This window comes from Pelodiscus sinensis, chromosome 1 (assembly GCF_052426305.1).
Source record: "Pelodiscus sinensis isolate ZL-2025 chromosome 1, ASM5242630v1, whole genome shotgun sequence".
In the NCBI taxonomy this organism is placed as follows: Eukaryota; Metazoa; Chordata; order Testudines; family Trionychidae; genus Pelodiscus; species Pelodiscus sinensis.
The window spans coordinates 301,159,198-301,183,130 of NC_143052.1; the positions used below are offsets into that span (position 1 = coordinate 301,159,198).

The following is a 23,933-nucleotide window of genomic DNA, read 5'->3' on the forward strand; positions in this document are numbered from 1 at the left end:
CTGTACTTGGAACTTTGTACAACTCTGCATAGTTAAGAGATAAGTGAATTTCAGAATTCCTATCCACTGGAAATTCCTATACTTCAGTATTAGATTTCATCCCAAATTGGGAAGAAAAAACCCCTCAATTTTTTTCATGGAATAGAACGCCAAAAAATTCCAATTTCTGAATGAAACATTTTGACATTTCCTAAGTCAGTATGTTTTGGGATTTTGAACCGATTTGAAATGATTCATTTTGAGTCAGTTCCACATTCATTTGCTCTTTTCCATGGTGACACATTACCTCATGATGCTTGTGGCTTTGAAGTCTAAGGTCCCCAGGATGCATCATGTAGCTTGATTAGAGGGAAATCTGAGAGATGATGTGGAGTGAGGGCTCTGAGAGGGGGTTCTGAGCTTAAGCAGGGGGTTGTGGAGTGCTGGAGGGAACTCAGTGCTGGGGCAGGAGTTTAGCGCGTGGGAGCAGCTGGGGCACTGGTTGGTGCTTACCTCAGGAAGCTCCCAGGAAGTGGCAACAAGTCCCTCCACATCTAGGTCTAGGGGCAGCTAAGGGGGTCTGTCCGCTGCCCCCATTTGCAGGCACCACCTTTGCAACTCCCACTAGCCATGGGTCCTGATCAATGAAAGCTACAGAGATGGCACTCGGTGGGAGCACTGTTCCTTCTAAGTTTGGTGGCAACACAGCTTCACAGGTGATTAATCAGCCCTGCCCCATCAGAGGCTCAGAGCTCCATGCAAAGAGCTGACTGGGTGGGGCTGATTACTCACCTGTGAAGATGTGCTGCCCTACAGCTTAGAGGAACACTGGATGGGAGCAGTACATGGATTCCCTTTGGTTGCTCCCAAACTGTATAGACATGGTGGCCATTTATTGGGAGCCATATGGAGCTGGGCAAGGAGCCTCTCATTCTGCTGTGTCTAATCAAACTTTTAACAGCCCAGACAGCACAACTGATCAGTGCCATCAGTGTCCGTTTTCAAACTGGTGTTCGGTCAAAAACTGGACACTTGGCAATCCTAGATCCTCTCCTCTGTGAGGGTCTCCAAACCCAGGCTCTCACCCAAGCATGAACATCTATGCTTCTATTTTATAGCCCTAAAGCCTGCAATCCCACGTTGCCTCCCCTGGGCCAATCATATGCATCTTCTTGCACTGCAGACATACCATAAGTCACTAAAGCCAGCAGATATGCTACTGGGTACACTTGGGTGACAAGTGTAGAAAAGTTGAATTTTTAGAAAAGAGAACCACATTTCTGTTTTTTCCCCCAAATAAAGAAAGAATGCCTGATCTTGCTTTTGTGAGGTCTGCTCTTGACTGGCCTGTGGGGTCTCATTTTTCTCATGCAGAAAAACAGCTAACAGTTGTCTTTCTTGATTTATGTTGCTAGGACTTGTGTTTTGGAATTGCCCCTGTGATCAGGAAGATCTCTGGAGAACAGTTTTCTTATCTAGTGCAAAATCATGCAGTAAATAATTCTAGAGATTAGTGGAGCTGACACAGCATCAGGGATATTTTGGGACAATTAACTCTTGCATTTGTTTTCTCTCTACTTGCATCTCCCTACTCTCAACTTAGCTTCAAGGATTTGAGTTAGTTTGAGGTTAAAAATGAAATGATGGGAGGTTTTTTATTGTTGGTGTGGGCACATGTGTATACTGCTGCTGCATTTCTTGTCACTACTTTAATATGGTCAGAAAGCTTCCCCTATATTATGTGGTACAGTGGCATTTGTCCAAGTAGGAGTGACAACTGCAGAAAGAAGACTAACCAGGAGGTAATAATACTGATGAAGTCCCTTGGTGATGCAGAAGACATTATCTGTTATTATATAACAGGTCAAAGATGATAGGATCCATTTAGAATAGTGGTCTCCAACTTTTTTAAACATGAGATCAATTTTTGAATTTAAGTGCAATCCAGGATCGACCTCAAACCCAAACACCCTTGCCCTGCCTCCTTCCCACCCCCTTTTCTGAGGCCCCACCCCTGCTCACTCTGTCCTCCTTCTCTCCCCCATCCTCATTCACATTCATTAGGCTGGGGGCAGAGGGCTGGGATGTGGGGGAAGGCGATGCAGACGCTGATCTTGGGCTAAAGGATTTGGAGTGCGAGAGGGGCTCTGAGCTGAGCCTGGGGCGGGGAGTTGAGGTGCAGGCAGGGCCGGCCCGAGCCCTTTTGGCGCCCTGGGCCCGAGCGTGCGGCACTGCCCCTGGGCGCAGGGCGCATACGCAGGCCCACCCATGGGGCGTGGGCCTGCCCCCCAGGGTGCACGGCGCATGCATGCGCTTGCCACGGCCACTGGTGCGAAGCCCAGGGCCTGCCCCAGGAAGCTCGGCGCATAATCGGGTCGGTCACGGCCGCTGGCGCACAGCCCTGGGCCTGCCCCCGGGGCTCACAGTGTATGCGCTGCCCAGCCCGGCCCAGCCAGCGCTGCTGGTGCACGTGCCACGCCGTGCAGGGCCCCACAGCCGTGGGGGCAAAAGCACTGCTGTCTGGTGCCACAGGGCTGGCGCTGCAGGAGCTGGGTGCGCGGCTCCTGATGGCAGCTGTAAGGGACGCTGCGTGCCCCTTACAGCTGCCATCAGGCGCCCCCTGTGGGTTGGCGCCCTGGGCAGCTGCCCGGCTTGCCCATGCCTCCGTCCGGCCCTGGGTGCAGGAGGAGATTCAGGGCACAGGTTCTGGGAGGGAGTTTGGGTACATGGGGACTCAAGGATAGAGCAGGGACTTGGGGTACAGGAGGGGTTCAGGACTAGGGCTGGAGTTCAGGATGTGGGGTCTGGCTAGGTATCGCTTACCACAGGTGGCTTCTGGGTGGTGGTATACGGGGCTAAGGCAGGCTCACCCCTCCTCTGGCGCTGCACCATTCTCAAAAGCAGCCAGCAAACTCCCTCCTTTCCTGCCCCTGCTCTGCGGAAATGGGGTACAGGGTGGGACACCCTGACATCAGCATCCCCTCCTTTCCTTTCTATGCCCTGCAGCAAGCAAGAGGCTCTCAGGAATGGGAGGCAGCTCCAAGGCAGAAGGCAGGAGCAGCGCTGAGTGTGGCAGACGAAGTGCCGGTACTTGACAGCCTCCTGACCAAACCTGTCAGGATCACCTGTCAAAGGCTCCAAGATTGACCAGTAGATCCCGATCTACTTGTTGGTGACTACTGACTTAGAAGATGGCCTGTGCTTATGACATTCAGATTTTTCTTGCAAGCATTCGGACAAATTGCTGACATTCCGAAGGCAGCTTTCCTGGCAGTATCTCAGACGTTAATTTTTACTAATATCCATAATATCCTCAACCCACAGTTGACTCCTGACAACAAAAATTACTAGATGACTCCAGGACTGGGGACTGAAGCCTGTGTCTGCTTGAGCCCCGCTGCTCTGGGGGCAAGAGGGGAAAAGCCAAAACCCAAGGGTTTCAGTCACAGGTAGGGGGTCTGTAACTTGAACCCAGGCTTTGGCTTCAGCCCCAAGTGGTGGCTCAGCAAGTCTAAGCCAGCCTCAGCAATCCTATTTTAATGGGGTCATGATTCACTTTGGGGTCCCAACCCATGGTTTGAGAACTGCTGATATAGGGAAAGAGCTAAAGTGTGTCTATCATCTGCATCTCCAAAACCATAGGACTCCGCCACAGAAGTGTCAATCTCTTAAAGAAGGGGCAGGCTTTGCATCTCAGTGTTTTGACTAGCAGGACAACGTCAAGTATGCACAAGAGTCTAAGGTTTGCAGAGGACTACAGAGAACTTTAAGATGCATAACAGCTTTGTCAGATCACCATGCAGGTTCAATAAACATTTCCATATAGTTGCATATTCTAGCCTTTAAACCATAGCAATTGCAAATAAGTATTTATTCGGGGTGAATGTCAAAGTTAACAGGGTGGAGCCTGGAAGAGATGCCTCTAACCTTTCTCTGTTATTAAAAAAAACCAACCCAAGGAATTTAGATTAAACTATCAAAGGTGTCTAAACTTACTATTTTAGCAAGATGAGACAACATGGTCGGTGTTCAGTGATGAGCACAAAAATGTACATTTCTAAACATAAATATTCAGTTGCCATACTGACTGCTGAGTATATTATTTATTAGTTGATCCCAACATGAGAGCTTTTTCATAATTTAATTTAAAACCACTATCCTAATTTCATTTTTTGTTATCATTCATGAACAATCTAATTTCTGACTTCAAATTTCCAGTGCCTGTGCAGGGTCAGATTAACTCTTCTGTGATCCCAGGGCTATTAACTCTTCTGTTTGGGGACCCTAGATGGGGCCAAAAAATGAGGGGTTCAGAGTGCAGAAAGGGGCTGTGGGTTGAGTCAGGGGATTGGATGTGGGAGGGGTGAGGGCGCCAACTGGGAGTGTCGATTCTGGGTTGGGTCTGGAGATGAGGTGTCTGGGATATAGGAAGGGGCTCCAGGCTGAGGCCAATGGGGTTTGGAGTAGGGATATGAAGGACTAGTCGCTCTCCCCTCCCCCCACAAACTGCCTCTGTCAGAAAGAGGCAGCAAGGGGGTGGTGGTGCAAAGAGGGGTTTCCTCAAAGTGGCAGTGCTGCTTGAAGCCTGGGGCCAGACCTCGGGCTCCACATGTCACTGCTGCTTTGAAACGCCGCATGCAGAACCAGGTCAGCTGGGGTGTCCCCAGGCTGCATGTGGCATTTCAAAGTGGCAGTGCCCTGTGGAGCTGGGGATCAGCTGGAGTTCCCAGCTGAACCTGGGCTCTACGCTGCACTTTGGCCTTTGAAGTGTAGCAACAGCTAGGGCTGTTGCTACACTTCAAAGGCAGAATCACCCTATTGACTAATCGAATAGTTGATGCAAAATGCATCGACTATCTGATTAGTCAATTTGTTGATATTTAACATCCTTAGTTTGGAGTGTGGAAGGGATCTCCGGGAAGGAGGCAGGAGTGCAGGTTCTGTAAAGGAGTTAGCATTCGGTAAGGGGCTCAGGGCAGAAGGTGGTGGCAGTACAGGATCTAGGAGGGAGTTAGAGTGCAAGAGGGGGCTGAGGTCAGGAGACTGGGGTGGGGGTACATGTTCTGGGCAGGATTTAGGGTACGGAAGGGGGATCAGGGAAGGAAGTTGGGGTGGGGGTGCAAGACAGAAGTTAGGTGTAGGACAGGCTCAGGTCTGGGGAACATGATTGAGATATGGGGCAGTTACTGGGACATCTCCCGTTTGGTGGCGCAGGCACCAGGGAAGGAAAGAAGGGCAGTGGGCAAATAGTTCTGTGCACTGCCCTGCACTTGTCTGCTGGCATTGGCCAATGTGAGTTGCAGGGGTGGAGCATGCTGGTCATGGAAGCACGTAAACAGAGATTCCATCGTTTGAAGCTCCTGCCCAGTGGGGTCAGTCAGAAGAATGACAGTGGCATCCCTCTTGCCACCCAGCCAGGGAGGGCTGGAACACAAGGGCATTAGCTGCCGCAGCCCAGGGCCCTGCAAAAAGATCTGCACATTTGGTGGCCTGGAGTTCTTTTTGCTGGAACTTCCTTGGGCCCTGGGCTGCAGTCCCTAAAGCCCCTTTCTTAATCTGGCCCTGTGCCTGAAACATCAGAGGAAAGTACTGGATTAAGGAGAAAATCTTAAACCCAATGATGTTTTAAGTTTTTCCTTCAATACATCACAAAATTCTCATTTCCCCAGGCACAATACACATCTTCCATAGTAAAATTTATCTTTTTAATACACACAACTCATTTCAGGCACAATTCTCTTATTTTCGTTTTGAGAGACAATGCACTGGAGAGTGTATTAACTCTCAAAGTGTCATTATTTCATGTATTTTCTCCAAAAAGTACCATGGTGCTTCAATGCAGAGCATGCAAGAACTCAATACCAGGAATAAATCTAAGACCTAACCACACTCCACCAATTGTATGGAAAGTGTTGGTAAGCACTCCTAACTTGTACTCTGACCAATAATGCTCATTCTTTAGTTGAAGCTTTAAACCTTTTCAATTCCTGCTTGCAGCCTCCCCTTTTCCAGACCACTTTATAGTCTCTCTAGCTTAACGGAGAGGTGGCTACAGAAAAGAGTGCAGGAACAGAGAGCCTTCAGCAATATCCTTTAACTTAGTGAGAGAAATGTCTGTAAAAATTGGGGAAATGGAAATACACTAAACAATCTCCTGACTTAAAAAAATAGTTCTAGAAATATTTTTCCTCGTTTCAACTGTCGTGGTCTTCTAGCAGTTCAATAAACTGTGTAAGGAAGAGTGTCCAGGGTTTTCCTTAACTCACACTAGGAGAGACCATTGTAGAAGGACTTATAACTTAGAACATCTACTGGGCCCAGAATATAAATAATTTGTTCTCACTATTAGAAGTCTGTTAAATAACTGTCAGTGTAGAACATTGGTTAGAAAGGTTAAATGTTTAGATTTTTACATAATCTATTTGTCAATGCCATGTCAATGAAAAAAAAATTACCTGCAAGGTTGTCAATCTCTTTCTCTTGGAGTAGACTGACAGCATCATCATCACCTTCCAACATGAGCTCAGTTTCTGCATTCTGATTTACCACAGCCTGACTTCTGAAAGTTTTCTTTGACTTTACTACATCTTCTTCAGTGCCTAAATAGAAGTTAAAATATTGTGAGCATGTTTATAACATCAAAATGTCAACTATTCTATTACCATAAAGTTCTGCCCAGTAAAAAGAAAAGAATCAAATTTTATACTTATTTTTAAAACAGAGGTACATTTGAAAGAGATGAATTGTATGAAACTTTTAGCAAGGATTATGGAATATGCAACCTCAGTCTGTCTTTCTGAATAATTTGTAGCTTGACATAGGGTTTGCTTCTTAAACACTCTTTCCTTATTTTCAATAATTCATATTTTGTTGTCTTCTCTATATCTCCTTCAGCTTCCTCAAGTGGGGGAGCATGTAGCAGGAGCTCCTTTTTTTCATTTCATTTTTGGAGTCCTGCCTCCCAGTAACTTCCCAGATACAGTCCTAACCAGTTGATCTCTAGGGTAGATCTACACTGCAAGGGTAGATCAATGTAAGCTACGCAATTTAAGTTATGCTGATAGTATAACTCAGATTGATGCAGTTTAGCTTACCATGGGGGTTCACACTACAAGAGGCTGACAGAAAAAAAAAACTCTCCTGTCATCTCCCCTTACTCATCTCATTCTGCTGGAATACCAGAGTCAACAGGAGAATGATTGGTGGTCGATTTAGTGGGTCTTTACTAGACTTGCTAAATTCACTGCTGATGGAATGCTCACTGCAGTGTTGATCCACCTCACAATGGAAAGCAGCCCAAAGTGAAGAGATGCTGTTAGACATTTGGAATTTCAAAGGTTTCTTCTGATTTTTCTTTAATTATTTCACTAAGTCATAAGCAAAGGAGTAGTGAGACACAAAGTGGATACGTTCAGTGTGGGATAGCAATGAGACGTGATCATTTCAGGCCCCCAGCAGTGAGAGAAAAAAAGGAAAGCTGAAAAGGGATAATTTTCTTAAAAGCCATGCAAAAATTTGGGTACCAAGATGACACATGCTAATTAAACATTGTATGTTGTATCCCTTCTTTCCCACCTAAATACATTTTTGTATACTTAAATTGGCAGCTATTCAGGGCATCTTGTTCTTTAGAGAGACATATAGTATTTTATATAGTCCTCAAAGGTGTGCTTATATTAGCTTGGTTTAAATGATTTATCTATATATTTTGGAAATGTGCATACGTGTCTGTGAATCTGTTCAAGAACTCCTCTTAAATGGTAAGAGCTAGGATCTTCAAATATGCTTTGTAGATTCCTCTTCTCCTAACTTAAAGCAAGGTCAGGGTTTGGTTGTGCCAGGAAAACAAGATCTGCCTAGAATAAGATTGTTTTCCATAACATGGAAACTGGGGGGGGGGGGGGGGGGGAAGAGGGCTAATAGGAGGGACAGCAATACTGCAGAGTAACCATCGGGGAGAGCTATACTGCAGTGTGACCACTTGGGGCAGCCGCACCACCAAGAGAGTGTCCAGTTGGGGCTAGGACTTGCCATCTTGCGAGCCACTAGACCTGGAAAATAGCCACTCTTCCCCAACCTCCTCCCCTTGGCTGCAGAGTTGCAGGGGAGGGGGAAGAGAGAAGAAACTTCCAGACATGGGGGGAGGAGAGGGAAAGAAGGTAGTCCTGCTGGACAGGGGTGGGGCGAGAAAGAAGGTAATCCTGCCATCCTCCAGAGGAGCCATAGTCCGTCCCCCAGCACCGCCAAGCTGCCCAGTATGACCGTCCTGTCCAGCCTATGCCCCCCCCCCCCCTTGCACACCTGAGCCCAACCTGGGGACTGCAAATGGGGCCAGCCTGTGCCATGTGGACTAGGATGGGGGAGTGCCAGTGGGGCTGGCCTATGTGCCTCCTTGGGTCTCCCCCATTCCTGCCCACATGGCCTCCCACACTCCAGCTCACCTGGTCCCCTGGGGACAAGCTGGTGGACAGGGTGCACACACACACACAAACACACCACCCCTGGACGGCCCTGGGAGAAGCTAGTGGGCAGAGTGTGTAGTCTCTGCTGTCCCAGACTGCCCACAGGGAGAAGCCAGTGGCTACCTCCATATGCTGCCTTGACCATCCCTCCCCGCCCCCCGCACCCCTCCTCTTCTTAATTCCATTCCTTGATTCCTGCATCCCCACCTGTTGCCCTGAGCCCTTCCTCATCCTTACCCTGACTCTGACAACTCCTCCTCTTACCCTGACCTTCTCCTCAGCTCCCCACCCTGACTCCTGCACCCCCACACTCCTAGCCTTCTGCTCTGAGTCCCCCACATCCCACTCTGACTCCTGCATACACACACCCTACCCCTCCAACTCCATTTCCTGAAGGACCCAGCAATGCTGGTAAGTCTTCTAGTAAACTTATAAAGGTGATTAACTCTCCTCTAAACAAATATAGAAATACTAATAAAATTTACCTGAAAGAACTGGAGATGGCGAGTCCAGACAAAGCATGCTGTACTCTGGTACCTCTACATAACTTTGTGAAGCTAGCAAAATAATTCTTTCACAATTTATGCTAATCTTAAGTCTCCCCCCCCCACCCGAGAATCCAGACTCTTAGCAGTTCCAACGCCAGTCTGCTTTCTGTTCCTATTCTCATTTTTCACAAGAAAATTAAGAAAAAGTTCTATATTATATGCCTCTTCACTTATCTTGATACTGTATATCTCCATCTTGGACTTCTAGATATTCGTTTTAGTAATGTACATGCTGCTGTTATTGATGGATACATGGAGTTACTAGCTTCCTTTTGACTGCATAGCTTTGCAAAATGGATCTACTTCTTCAGGATTTTCTATCTAAGGATTGTGCCACTCAAAACAGAGTGATTAATATTATACTGTATGATATAACGGCAAATTTAGCATTTCCTAATTTGATTGGCAGAATTAAGAGCCAACTCTAATTGTCTCTAGATGTAGTGTAATTCAGTAAAATTTGTTTCCTATTTGCCTGGCTCTTTGTATGCATGGCAAAACACCCATTGACTTCAGTGGGATCAGAATATCATCCTATAATAATTGTCATTATTTTAAAGTAAGTATAAGGTGACAGAATGAGAACCTGGAAGACTGAATTCTACTGTTTATCAACAGAACAGATACAGCCCTGGCACAGGGAGAATGTTGCCTCACCTTAGATTAGAAGGCCATGTTCTTTCAATTACTACCATTTCTGCTGAGACTGTCCAAAAGGGTCCCAATTAGCCTCTATTATCACTAACAGTGATGGTTCCTATGGTGTTGCTTAAGCATCTGGAGCAAGATCATCAACTTATTTTGCATAGGACACTTAACATCTACCAGACAGCAACAACTTGCTGTTACGGCTGACCTGGTTTAAATTTGAACCAATGATCAAGAGGTGAAAGGCTTCAAAATAGCCAGTCAAGTATAGCAATTTTAAAAATAAAAATCTACAAAAAATGACGAGACACAGAGTTTGGAAAGAGCGAGAAATGTAGTACAGCAGACTTTCACTCTAGTTTAGGCCACAAGGGCACTCAGTGTTAAAAGCCAAATTAAGAACTTTGTGTAGATTTAACCTTATCATTAGACACATACTTTAGCATAATTTTGCCACAAGCAGCCATTGCTTTGCATCTTGGTAATGGGGTAGTGACAGTGCTGTAGACTATACTTGAGATGAATAGACAGCTTGGCACAGATTGTTCCCCTCACTCTTCTAGACCTAATGTAGATTATAAAAGCTTCTCACTTTCATGAGAACTGAAATTCCCCAAAAGTTGGGTATAATTGCAGACTAATTCCAGTTCGCCAACATTTATTTATGCATGCAATTATCTTCTCAGAAATCAGCAAAAGTGTATTAATAGTAGCACGAGAATTTGAAGGCAAACCTCCGAAGCAGAAACTGAACTTCAGCTTATTTTAACTTGCCTGTCGCACTGCCGGCAGTTATCCTGTTACAGAAATACTACAATACATCAACATAAGAAATGTAGTGTACTAGAAGGCACTAAGTTAGTTTGGCAAATTTGGATCTCAGCAATTCAGACAAATCTTTCTAAAATCAATTTTGTTTTACAATATTAAACATACATTTATCTAAAAGAAATACAGCAAACTATGCTGCTTTGGTTTGATAGAAGCTGCTTTAGGTTGGCTGTTCTTTAAATTTATCACTCTGTTGAGTGCACCTTAGTTTTGCTGTACTGTACCAAACATTTATCTAAATGAAAGTGTATGAAACCCAAAGTTGCCCTTCAATCACTGTATCCTTTATGAATTAGAGTTCCATTTATCAAAATTACAGCAAGAAGAGGTAAGGTCTCCGAGGGCTGTCTCATTACAAGGCTTGTAAACACTGTCCTTACAAAGAAATGGTTTAACACCTAACAAATCAAAAACTGATTGGGAATAGAATTTATTTGAGATCATCTATCTTCAGAAGACTTGCCGTCTTGAGAGCACTTCTTGGCCTTTCTACCCATTCATCAAGAAATTAACAAGCAAATACCACAGACCACCAGATCTCGTTGGATCCTGAAATGTGAAATATGTTTAAAACAGATCTGTCACAGATGTTCTATTTTTATAATCGAGTGATGACTTCAAAAGGCCTTACAAATAAGAGAGTATTCAAACTAGGAGTAAGGAGGAAAACAGATTATCTCTAAAAACTGATAAACTGAATAAATTACTTGTCATGAAATTATGTTTTGTACTATTAACAAAGATATAAAAAAGCAAAAATTAAATGGATAGCATATAGTATAGCTCAGCATTTTAGTAAGAATTCTAAGTATCTTTATCATAACTTTTTTCAAGCCACAACAAAATTACTATGTAAAGAAACTAATTATAATATTCTCTTATAATAAGACAATTCTCAGGAGATAATTTGTGTTCTAAAGATACTATTTGAATGATTAGGTAGCTAGAATGAAGATGCTTTATATATTAAAGTAATTTTAATGAGGTTCCATTAGAAAATAAATAACAAAAATGAATAAAAGCAAATGTTAAGTATGGCAATTTTTAAAATATATGGATGCCCAGAATTGAAGTCAACAAAAGTTATGGTTGCTCAAAACCTTGGTTAATCAGATAGCTAATTAGGGGCTAAACATCAGTTTACATTGTAATTTTCAATGATGCCGAAGGAAATAAGGTACTCAACTCCCACTGAAGTTTAGTGAAAGTGGGATAAGGTATTTTCTTATGTCTGGTTTACATTTTATTGCATGGCAATCAGGCCATGCAATTAGAGTTCTGTGAATGTGTAGAGTACCAGATTACCACATTGTAACATTCCAGGTAGACACTAACACAGCAGTGAAAGTTTTGGCGTGCTACAGAAGATATTATTGCACAGTAAGTTATTGTGCTGTAGTTTCATTTGCTGGCTTGCTGGACAATAACTCACCATGTAGACAAGCCCTTGAATTCCTTTGAAAATTCTAACTATGGGATTCTGGATTCAGCAAAGCATGTATTATGATGTTTATCTTGAATCACTTTAGTACCCCCATCCCTATTCAGAAGAACACTTAGGCATGTCTTTAAGAATATGGTTAGATTCTATTGGCTGTATATGCCCAAATATTCTGTAGAATAACGATGGAATTACTTAATCAAGTTAGCCTTGTGCTTAAGTGCCGTGCTCAACAAGTAGTCCAACCTATCTAGGCACCCAAGTTTTAAAATTTTAGCCTAATTTGTGTGGAGGCAGGAAAAGGGAATAAGGGAATTTGTGTGCAGCCATCTTGGTCTTGTTAACAAGAGAGCAAGAGTCAGGCTAAGTCTGTGGCCTGACAACGCGAGATCTGTAATTAGACGCTGCCTTCGTCTCCATACGGAGGTTACTGCAGTTTCATGTCTGTAAGTTAAAGAGGATGTCTTAAGAATCATACCATTAAAAAAATTAAGAATTCATTTACGGGATCAGTTTTTCAGACTGCTATTATTTTAAAAAATCCATTTTTTCATCCCAGTTGAAATCCTGTCCACTGTTCATAAAAGTAGACAATTCACATTGTTATAGCAATAAAAGGCGGTTTCCTATAGAAGTTACATTATACTTAAAAACAAGTAGAAAGCTATTTAAAAAAAATCACAAATATGTAATCTTCCCCACTCAAATGAAAATATACGTCATATTTCTGAAAAACTGTGAAACAACATATTTCATCACGACTTTTTTTTTTTAAAAGAATGGGGAACAACTTGGGAATCCCCACAAAATAAACATCTAACAAATTTTAGTGAATGGAAAGACATACATGTCTTACAATGGATAAAGCTTCTATAAACATTTCATGTAAAATGAAATGTAAAAAAAAATCATATTGTTCCTCCTTTATTAAACCATCAGTTTGGTTTTGTTGCAAAAATGTTTGTTGCCATAACATCTGCATTTTCCTTCTCAATTTTCAATTAAACTAGAGAATTCCCAGCTGGGTTCTTCAGGTCATAGCAGACATTACATAGGAAGTTAACCTGCTGAGTTCCAAGTATACCAACAACATCTTTCTTGAATAAGTTTTAAACATGTACTGTGAACATAATTTATGGTTCATTACAAAGAGTATTGTACTGTTCAAGAAAAATGCAAAAGAAAAAAATTGAGTTTTAAACTATATATATAAAATCCACTGCTTAAAACACAGTACTTTTAAATATTTTCATTTCAATAGAAAGAGAAAATATTTATTAATTTTAAGAGAAGTTTGCTCAGTAATTACAGTACTAGAAAAAGAAATTACTGCTTTTTACAAAGTTGATTCCACAGTTTACTTCAGTGTATTACAGATAAGAAAATTTATGCAAAGAGCTCTCTTTCATCTTTGAAGAGGGTTGGCAGAATGGAAAGTTAACCCCATTTTAATGTTACCTAAATGTACTGACAGGAAATTCTAATGTTTCCAAACATCTGGAAATCAGCTTCATGGGATGGTGCTCTTCTTTTATTTAAGAATGTTTTTTTCATATATTGTCTTTTACAGCTTTATGTGGCTTCCAAAGAGCATTTTGACAGAAGTTGTCTGTCCACTTTACAACAAAATGCTGCATTTAATTAAAAAAAATCTTTTATAGAAGGTAAAGAAAAGTTCTGTGAAGTTCAGCTCCTTTGGGAAACTTTATTTAAAAAAAAGGTTGGTGTTCTTCCTTAAAGGGCATGGTTTTGTAAAACACTGCTTTTTGCTGTTGCATTTTAATTCTCTAACATGTTTTTAATTTCAATTAAACAGGGGAGCTAAGGAATTAATTCCTCTCATGATATTATGTCATATGCTACAATGTGAATCATGAAATGATACGAGTAAAATATAACGCATTTCATAAGTTTCAAAAACTTAAATAGGGAGAATGTAAGACGGTTTCAAAAGTAGATAGAATTAAAATGTTATCTACCATTTTTATGATAAACCATATTCTGCAAGATACTTAAAAATATTACAGCAAAAGCTTCAGAGTTTCAGTGTATAAGCAAATCTTTTTCCTGATTTATAATAGTAATAAGTCACCAGGACCAGATGGTAACTGTAGTCTGTAACCTATCATTTAAATCAACTTCTGTACCCAATGATTGGAGGATAGTTAATTGACACCAATTTTAAAAAAGGGCTCAAGGGTTGATACCAGCAATTACAGCAGTAAGCGTAGAATCAATACTGGCCAAAGTGGTTGAAAGTATATTAAAAAAGAGCACTATCAGACACTCAGATGAACATAATTTGTTGGGGGGAGTCAACAACGGTTTTTGTAAAGGGAAATCATGCCTCATCAAATTACTAGAATTCTTTGAGTGGGTCAACAAACATGTGGACAAGGGGGATACAGTGTACTTAAATTTCAGAAAACCTTTGACAAGGTGCCTCACCAAAGGCTCTTAAGCAAAGTAAGCGGCCATGGGATAAGAGAGAAGGTCCTCTAATGGATTGATAACTGGCTAAAAGACAGGAAAAAGAGGAAACAAATGGTCATTTTTCAGAATGGAAAGAGGTACAAAGTAGTGTTGCCCTCCAACGGTCTCTACTGGAATCAGTCCCGTTCAACATATTCATAAATGATCTGGAAAAAGGTGTAAACAATGAGATGGCAACATTTTCAGGTGATAAAAAACTATTCAAGATAGTTAAGTCCAAAGCAGACTGCAAAGAGCTACAGAAGGATCTGAGAAACCTGGGTAACTGGGCAACAAAATGGCAGACGATAAATGCACAGTAGTGCACACTGGAAAACAAAATCCCAACTATACATACAAAATGATGGTGACTAATTTTAGCTGTTACCACTCAAGAGAAAGATCTTGGAGTCATTGTGCATAGTTCTCTGAAAATATCTACTCAATGCGCAGTGGCAGTCAAAAAGCGAATAGAACGTTGGGAATCATTAAGAAAGGGATAGATAAGTCAGAAAATATCAGATTTTGTCTCTATATATCCACGGTATGACCACATCTTGATTACTGCATGCATTGCATATATTGGAGCGCATGCATTTTATATTGGAAATGGAAAAGATTCAGCAAAGGGCAACAAAAATGATTGGGGTAAGGAATGGTTGCCACATCAGGAGAGACTAACAAGACTGGGACTTTTCAGCTTGGAAAAGAGATGACTAAGGGGGAATATGATACAAGTCTATAAAATCATGACTGGTATGGAGAAAGTAGATAAGGAAATGTTATTTACTCCTTCACACAGCACAAGAACTAGGGGTCCCCAAAGGAAATTAATAGGCAACAGTTTTAAAAAAAGGGTATTTTTTCACATAATGCACGTTCAACCTGTAGAACCACTTGCCAAAGGATGTTGTGAAGGCCAAGACTATAAAAGAGTTCAAAAAAGAACTAGACATGTTTCAGTTAAAATTTGCAGTGACAGTTTCCCTAGTCTCTTTTTGCTAGAAACTGGGAATGAATGACAGAGGACGGACCACTTGATTATGCCCACATCTTGAATATTGCGTACAGATGTGGTCGCTTCATCTCAAAAAAAGATATACTTGCATTGGAAAAGATTCAGAAAAGGGCAACAAAATGATTAGGGGTTTGGAACGGGTCTCATATGAAGAGAGATTAAAAAGACCTGGACTTTTCAACTTAGAAAAGAGAAAACTAAGGTGGGATATGATAGAGGTCTATAAAATCATGACTGGTATGGAAAAAGTGAATAAGTTAATGTTATTTACTTATTCCCACAATATAAGAACTAGGGGGTCGTCAAATGAAATTAATAAGCAGCGGGTGTAAAACAAACAAAAGCAAGTTTTCCTTCACTCAGTGCAGAGTCAACCTGCGGAACTCCTTGCCAGAGGATGCAGTGAAGGCTGAAACTTTATCAGGGTTCAAAAAAGAGCTAGATAGATTCATAGAGGTTAGGTCCATCAATGGCCAGGATGGGTAGGAATGGTATCCCCAACCTCTGTTTCTCTGGAGGTGGGTGACAGGGGAGAGATCATGTGAGGATAACCTGTTGTGATCCCTTCCTCTGGGGTATCTGGTATTGGCCACTGTTGGCAGACAGGATACTGGCCTAGATGGACCTTTGGTCTGACCCAGTATGGCCGTTACGTTCTTATTACATGTGTTGTTCATTCCCTATGGGGCAACTAACATTGGCCACTGTCGGAAGACAGCACACTGAGCTAGATGAACTTTTGATCTGATGCAGTATGGCAGTTCTTATGGTCTTATAGTTGAGAATCCTGCCCTCAGTGACCATATTCAAGAGCTTAGCTAGCTGTTGGGAATCATTGTGGGGTCCAGGCGGTGGAGCATAGCTACTTGGTAGCCCATGTGCTTCCCTTTGACAAGACCACTAGGACTGGCTGAATCTCCATGATCACTATAACCCATAGGCATTAAAGTATGCTGGGCATTCATATGCCTACGTCTCATTGAAAGCTGGGCTGACTGCATACAAAGGTTGTAACATGCACTACCGTGCATGTTCATGAAACTTACCCTCCTTTTTTTCCTCAGCAGATCATCACTTCTTGTGCTACAATAGGACCCTCTGTACATGTAGAGAGGGTTGGGATTTGCCCATTAGAGTTATTATATTATCATAATGTGTTTCTGAAACTTAATAGCACTGACTGACATAGAATTATTTCCCGGGAAGACCATAATGGCAACTATTCTCAAGGGAACCCTGTATCTTAATAGGCTGAAGTTAAAGTATTAGCCCAGGAACTTAAATTATATTACATTTTAATTATTAAAAATCTCTGAAGAAATCAGGGAGAAAAACTATCTGGATATGAACAATTATTATGTACTTATAATGGATACTGCACTCTTAACAAAATGATAAATTTTAAAATATCAAATTGTTAAAAAAACGGGTTTTAGGATACCTCTATAGACATAACCAGAAAGTTTAAATAAAAAATGTTTTGTCCTGTTTTTTTTATAGCTAATAGCTTATGTTTTGCTCTTATCCTCTAACAATAACACTTTGCCACTGCATAGTTTGTAAATTATTATACTTATGTACCACTTTTTTTCTGTCAAACTCAAACCCTTTTACATTAGTGGGTATATATCGTCACTGTAATCGTTACTATTGGGAAACAGAATTGCAGAGGTGAAACAACTTGCCCAAGGTCAAAATCAATGTCCTGTGTACTCAATGTAGTAGATTATAATTTATGGTAAAAATTATCATCAGGAAACTCATAGTATTTGTATACAGTGTTGTTGTAGCTGTATTGTTCCCAAGATTTGAGACCCAAGGAGGCTGAGGTAATATCTTTTATTGGTTCAACTTTTGTTGGTGAGAATACAAGTATTCCAGTTCCACAGAGCTCTTCTTCAGTTCTCTGTGTAAGCCACTGGTGGGCAACCTGTGGCTAGCAGATTGCATGCAGTTTGTCAGGGTACAGCTGTCTATCTCCTATTGGCTGTAGTTCACTGTTCTTGGCCAATGGGAGCTTTAGGATGTGGTGGCCAACAAGTCCCTGTGACCCATGCCAATAGGAGCTGCAGACAGCCGTACCTGTGAATGCAAGGAAAGCAATATGACTGATGGCCCACCAGAGGCTTACCCTGTTGCCCATAGGTTGCAGGTTGCCCAAGCTTGCTTTTCCCACTAAGAGAAGATGTTTCACTAACTGATACATCCTCCCTCACCTTGTTTTAATAATATTTAGCCTTTACGTAGCACTTCTATCCACAGATGTAAAGCACTTTTCAAAGATGGGCAAACATTTTATCCCATTTGACAGATGGATATACTGAGGTATAGCTGAAGTAATGGACCTGATTTTACAAGTGATAAGAATTCATGGTTACCATTAACTTCTGTTGGGATTATAAGTATCTTGCACCTCTGAAAATAAAGCCCTCACTGACTTGTTCATGACTGCACAGCTGAGTAATGACAGAGCTGGAAATGTCCTATCCAGCACGTGCTTCAATGCACTCAGGAGGTAGTTTACACTGTAACACTATTTCAAAATAATTAGCGCTAATTCCAAAATAGCTTAGTCCACGTCTACACAGCAGGCAGTTATTTTGAAATAATGTCGAAATACTGTCAAGCTGGAGGACTTCTTACTCCAACTCCTGTAACCCTCATTGTACAAGGAAGAAGGGAAGTTGGAGGAAGTGTGTTCTATTTCAAAATAAGTGCTCTGTAGACACTCCCTATTTCAAAATAAGCTATTTCGAAATAAGATATGCAATTGACATAGTTCAGTTTGCATAGCTTATTTCGAGTAAAGCCCTGCAGTGTAGCTGCACTCAGGTATAAGAGAGCAGAGCTGAGCCTTTTATTCTACTTTCTGAATTTCTTTCAAGATCATCTCATATTTGGATTCAAGTATCAGAGGGGTAGCCGTGTTAGTCTGAAACAGCAAAAGCAGCGAGGAGTGCATCTGAAGAAGTGGGTCTTTGCCCACGAAAGCTTATGCTCCTACACTTCAGTTAGTCATATTTGGATTGGATATACAATATAATTTGCCACTGGTAATTTGTCACACACATGCTATGGTTGAGGACTAAGTCCATACTGTTCATAGCTCATGTAAGTTACACACTAATATAATGTTTTACATAAGAACAGCCATACTGGATCAGACAAAAGGTCCATCTAGCCCAGGACGCTGTCTGACAACAGTGGCCAATGCCTGGTGCCCCAGAGGGGATGAACAGAACAGGTAATCCATCCCCTGTCGCCCTCATTACCAGCTTTTGCCAGACAGAGGCTGAGGACACCATCCTCGTCAATAGCCATTGATGGACCTATCTTTCATGAATTTATCTAGCTCCTTTTTGAAGCCTGTTATAGTCTTAGTCTTCACAACATCCACTGGCAAAGAATTTCACAGGCTGACTGTGTTGTGTGAAAAAAAAATACTTCCTTTTGTTTTCTTTAAACCTGATGCCTATTAATTTCCTTTGGGGACTCTTAGTTTTTGTGTTATAAGAAGGAGCAAATAACATTTCTTAATTACTTTCTTCACACCCGTCATGATTTTACAGACCTCTATCATAACCCCTTAGTGGTCATCTCTATTCCAAGCATAAAATTCTCAATCTTATTAATCTCTCCTCCTATGGAAACTGTTCTCTAATCATTTTCGTTTTTGTCTTAAAAGGTAACCACTTTGTGTACAATGCGGTCTAGTAAATTACAGATAGTATTCAACTTTTCTGATATTTTATGGATTACTTAAGTCATTAAATATTATGCATAACAAAATTAATTTCAAGCAACAGAAACAATGTCCTTAATTGTGCTTGCAAACATTTTTCAAAAACTACAGTGATAATTAAGAGGAAAATAACTACATAACACCAACAGTTATTGCTCAGTGGAAAGGACACCAAGGACACTTGCAAGTAAGAGAATTGGATCAATATTAACACGATTTTCATTTCATGCTTCCCCAACTCCAGTAAGCTGACAATATACTCTGATTATGTGAACTGCCTGCAAGTAACATAGAAAAGGTTATTAGAGCAAGAGGTGGAAATGAAATGCACTTTTTATATTGACAGGTCTGCTAATAGAGTGTACTGATTTTCAAAGCCATGCAATGCATTTTCACAATTTGGTTTTGACAGACAAAAAGGAATTTCATTTATTCCTAATTCAAAATATTCATATGTAAGCAAAGATTGCTAAAGAAAGACCACCAAAGAAATATATTTTAAATTAAATACAATTAAAAGGGTAAGAGAAAATGCGATGGAATTTAAATGTGATACTACATAAGTATAAGAGATAAATGTAATAATCCTCTTAAAGTAAGTATTGAAGAATGCATTCCATACTTTTGAAATAGAATTTGATAAAACGAATTTTTAAGATTAAAGATGAGGTAGATGTGAACGCCTTCCAAAGTAAGCTTGGATTTTACCTTGATAGGCTTTATTTTTCAGTTTGGAATATTTAAAACAAGTACACCAGTACTTGTTATACAGAAGAATTGTGTGTTCTGTATCTTTATCTGTCTTTAAAATATAGGGATGCTAAGTCAAAATCACAAGAGTTGTAAGGGGCCAAAACTATAATGGAATTGTGTCTCTTTATGCCAGCAGTTAATGTGATCTGCTGCTAAAAAATAAACTAATAAAGGAAAAGGACAAGTTGTTGAATTTATAGATATAAAAGGAATAAAAATAAATCCCTCTTTAGAAATATCAACACTTAGTACCAACAAGTAACTTTGTGATAGTGCTATGCATAGGGTCTCCAGGTGTCCAGTTTTTGATTGGAAAGTCTTGTTGAAAAGGGAACCGGATACTGCGCTGAGCAGATACTGAAAATCCCTTCACCCACAGTAACAATTCTCCACCACTGAGGGTAAGAGCAGTAGCTTCTGCCTGAACCTGGAGGAGAACACCGGAATGCCTTTGATGGACAGCAGTAGTGGTGCTTTTCTGGACCTGCCCCACTCATTCCTCCATCCCATGAGCACAACTCTCCTGTCCCATCTTGCCTGTCACTCCCACCTTTGAAGTGTGTCTTTCCCTCCACTGCTCCACTCAACCCACATCCAGATGGCCCTGCTCAGGTGGCCAGGGGAGAGAGGTGGAATGAGCAGTGAATGACAGTGAAGGAGGAAGGGTATAAAAAGAAATGGGGAACAGGACCGTGGGGGAAGAAGAGGAACAGGAGGTGGAAGGGTTCTTGTCTTCAGTGTCCAGTTTTCAAACATTAAAAGACGGCCATCATAGCTGTGCAGTACTGTGTAAAACTGTTTCAGTCCTGGAATACCCCACTTTTCCAATATTGCCAATCCCTGAAGTTGAAGAATGACAAGCACTTCCAAAAATAACAATGTCCCCAAATAAAAAAAATTAAGATTCTACTTATTTTCCATGGATTTACATGGTTTTTGCCTAGTGCATGGGTGACAATTTAAGAGTATTGCCAGTTCTCACAAATGTAAAGTTTGGTAATTTTGTCCTTTACTATAGGAGATGTCACTAGGAGATCCCATCAAGATCAGGGCCCCATTGTGTAGTACAGAGTAAGGGACAATCCTCAAATGTATAATGCATTGAAAAAAATGCTAACGACTTGATGATGTGAGAGCAGGAACTGGAACTCCACCAACTCATCTCATATAGATACTAGCAAATATCCATGACATAGGAACAACTTTTAATCTCTGTTGGTGGAGTTCAAATTGGTGATTGGCAGGTGAAAGATGTGCTAGCTAGCTCAACAGCAAAGCCTATAAGCATTCAATAGTTGCAAATGTTGCACCTTTAGGAATGAGGTTTGCTTTTCTGGACAAGCTTACCCAACTGAGTTCTGACCTTTTTTGAAACTTACACTAGCAGAGTCTCTGCTCTTTGGATACACACAAAATCTCTCCTCAAAAACATATTGAGTCAGCTACACTTACCTAAAGAGACAGTTTCCATTAATCAAATGCAAATAATAAAATCAGAATAGTAAAACAAACATTAGCTCAACATCCAGATTCACCTCTAAATACCATGTTTTGTGATATCAAATCATTCCAACAATAACTTACATTAACTTTTATACATAGTTGCACGTTATTATTTTCACTCTCACATAGATCATCAGCACGGTTTGACTCCACAACCTTCAAAATCCACAGTACAGGCTATTGCTACTTCTGCTGCAATAGTAACTAATGAGAAAATGCCTGTTCTTATCCTCTAATACACAGAGAGGCACACACAGAGCCAACACTTTTGTGAGATGATAGAAGAATGCTGGGCACTAGGATTCTTGACTTCTATTTGGAGCTCTGAAAGCAGTTTTCTAGTAGTTACAGACAGCATGGACAAATATACCATTTTCTCTGACTGGGACTGAGGACCTCTAGGACCTTTGTAAAGGCATAGACTTCTAGCACTGGAGCTAAAGAGCCAGGGCTGAAATCTTTATCTCACTGCACTCAACAGGTATTTTGACATTTACTTCATTGGTCCGGGATTTTAATTCTGATGTCAGCACAGAAACAGTAGCAGAATCATAAACCTCCCTATGTGGTCTAGTTACTAATGGGTCACACTGTAGTGTAAATTATAAAAATCAGCTAATTTGTCTTGTTCTTTGAAATAATGTGTGGCGAGCACACAAGATTTGGCTTAGATGTACTATAGCCCTGGGTTCTACTCCCAACTCTGCCTGGAGCGACCTTTTGCATAGTCTCAGTTTCAGAATCACCTGTGAAACTGGTGAAGGGGAGTTACCTTACACAATATGAAACCTCAACTCATAGCAAAGATTGTTAACCACAAAAATCTTAACAGTATAGAAAAGCATCAGAGTTAGGATTATGAGTTTGATTTACGGTATCTTTTCCTAAACTACAGAACATTGTTTGTGGTAAAGTATCAGAGGGGAAGCCGTGTTAGTCTGAATCTGCAAAAGCAACGAGGAGTCCTATGGCATCTTATAGACTAACAGATTTATTGGCGCATAAGCTTTCGTGGGCAAAGACCCACTTTGTCAGATGCATTGTTTGTGAGAGTCCCTCTGTCTCTCTCTGGTTCTCTAGTCTTGCTTTCCAGAAACCACAAGATTCAAACTTTTCAAGTTATTGTGAAACAGCCTGCAAAATCTCATTAGTCATATTATATTCACAGTAGTTGGCAAGATCACTTTGCAGGCTGTCTGGAAGTGAGATGCTGTTGAGACAGCATGCTCAGCTGTTTGAAGAGAGGGACGGAGTGCCTTCCTGGATGGCAAAAGGAAAACCAATGAAAAACTCTTGAAGAGTTATTATAGAATCATAGAATCCTAGGGCTGGAAGAGACCTCAGGAGGTCATTGAGTCCAGCCCCCTGCCCAAAGCAGGAGCAATCCCAACTAAATCATCCCAGCCAGGGCTTTGTCAAGCTGAGACTTAAAAACCTCTAGGGATGGAGATTCCATCACCTCCCTAAGTAACCCATTCCAGTTTGTCACCATACTCCTGGTGAAATAGTCAGGGCTGGCCTTACCATGAGGTAAACTGAGGCGGTTGCCTCAGGTGCCAGACTGGGGAGGGAGGGGGAGCCACTAGGAACCAGAGTGTAGAAAACTGTGTCTGCTGCTGGTGCATATGTATTATCTCTGCTCTAGATAGGGGCGTCATTTGAGCTCCCCACCTCAGATGCCAAAATGTTGTGGGTCGGCCTTGGAAATAATTTTTCCTAATATCCAACCTAGACCTTCCCCACTGTAATAAGAACATAAGAATGACCATACTGGGTCAGACCAAAGGTCCATCTAGCCCATTATTCTGTCTGCAGACAGTGGCCAATGCCAGGTGTCCCAGAGGGAATGTACCAAACAGGTAATGATCAAGCAATCTCTCCCCTGCCATCCATCTCCACTCTCTGACAAACAGAGCCTAGGGACACCATTCCTTACCCATACTGGCAAAAGCCATTAATGGACTTAACCTCCATGAATTTATCTAGTTCTCTTTTAAATCTTGTTATAGTCCTAGCCTTCATAACCTCCTCAGGCAAGTAGTTCCACAAACTATGTGTTGTGTGAAGAAGAGCTTCTTTTTATTTGTTTTAAACCTACTTCCCATTAATTTAATGTGGTGGCCTCTCATATTATGGGAACAAGTAAATAACTTTTCCTTCTTTACCTTCTCCCCACCACTCATGATTTATATACCTCTATCATATCCCCCATTAGTCTCCTCTTTTCCAAGCTGAAAAGCCCTAGTCTCTTTAATCTCTCCTCATCTGGGACCCATTCCAAACCCCTAGTCATTTTAGTTGTCCTTCTCTGAACCTTTCCAAATGCCAGTATACCTTTTTTAAGATGAGGTCACATCTGTATGTAGAATTCGAGATGTGGGAATACCATGGATTTATATAAGAGCAATAATATATTCTGTCTTATTCTCGATCCCTTTTTTAAATGATTCCTAACATCCTGTTTGCTTTTTTGACTGACGTTGCACACGGCGTGGAGGTCTTCAGAAAACTATCCACAATGACTCCAAGATCTCTT

The 23,933-nt window shown here is 41.3% G+C and overlaps 1 protein-coding gene across 16 annotated transcripts in view; it reads right to left on the reverse strand.

Annotated features, from left to right (window-relative positions):
- Positions 1–23,933, reverse strand: part of NBEA (neurobeachin) — a 748,862-nt gene that overhangs the window by 262,620 nt on the left and 462,309 nt on the right. For all 16 annotated transcript variants that reach the window (XM_075919178.2, XM_075919174.2, XM_075919172.2 and 13 more), the window contains one exon: positions 6,435–6,578. In XM_075919178.2, coding sequence (XP_075775293.2) covers positions 6,435–6,578 — 144 coding nt within the window. The remainder of the gene's footprint in view (positions 1–6,434; positions 6,579–23,933) is intronic.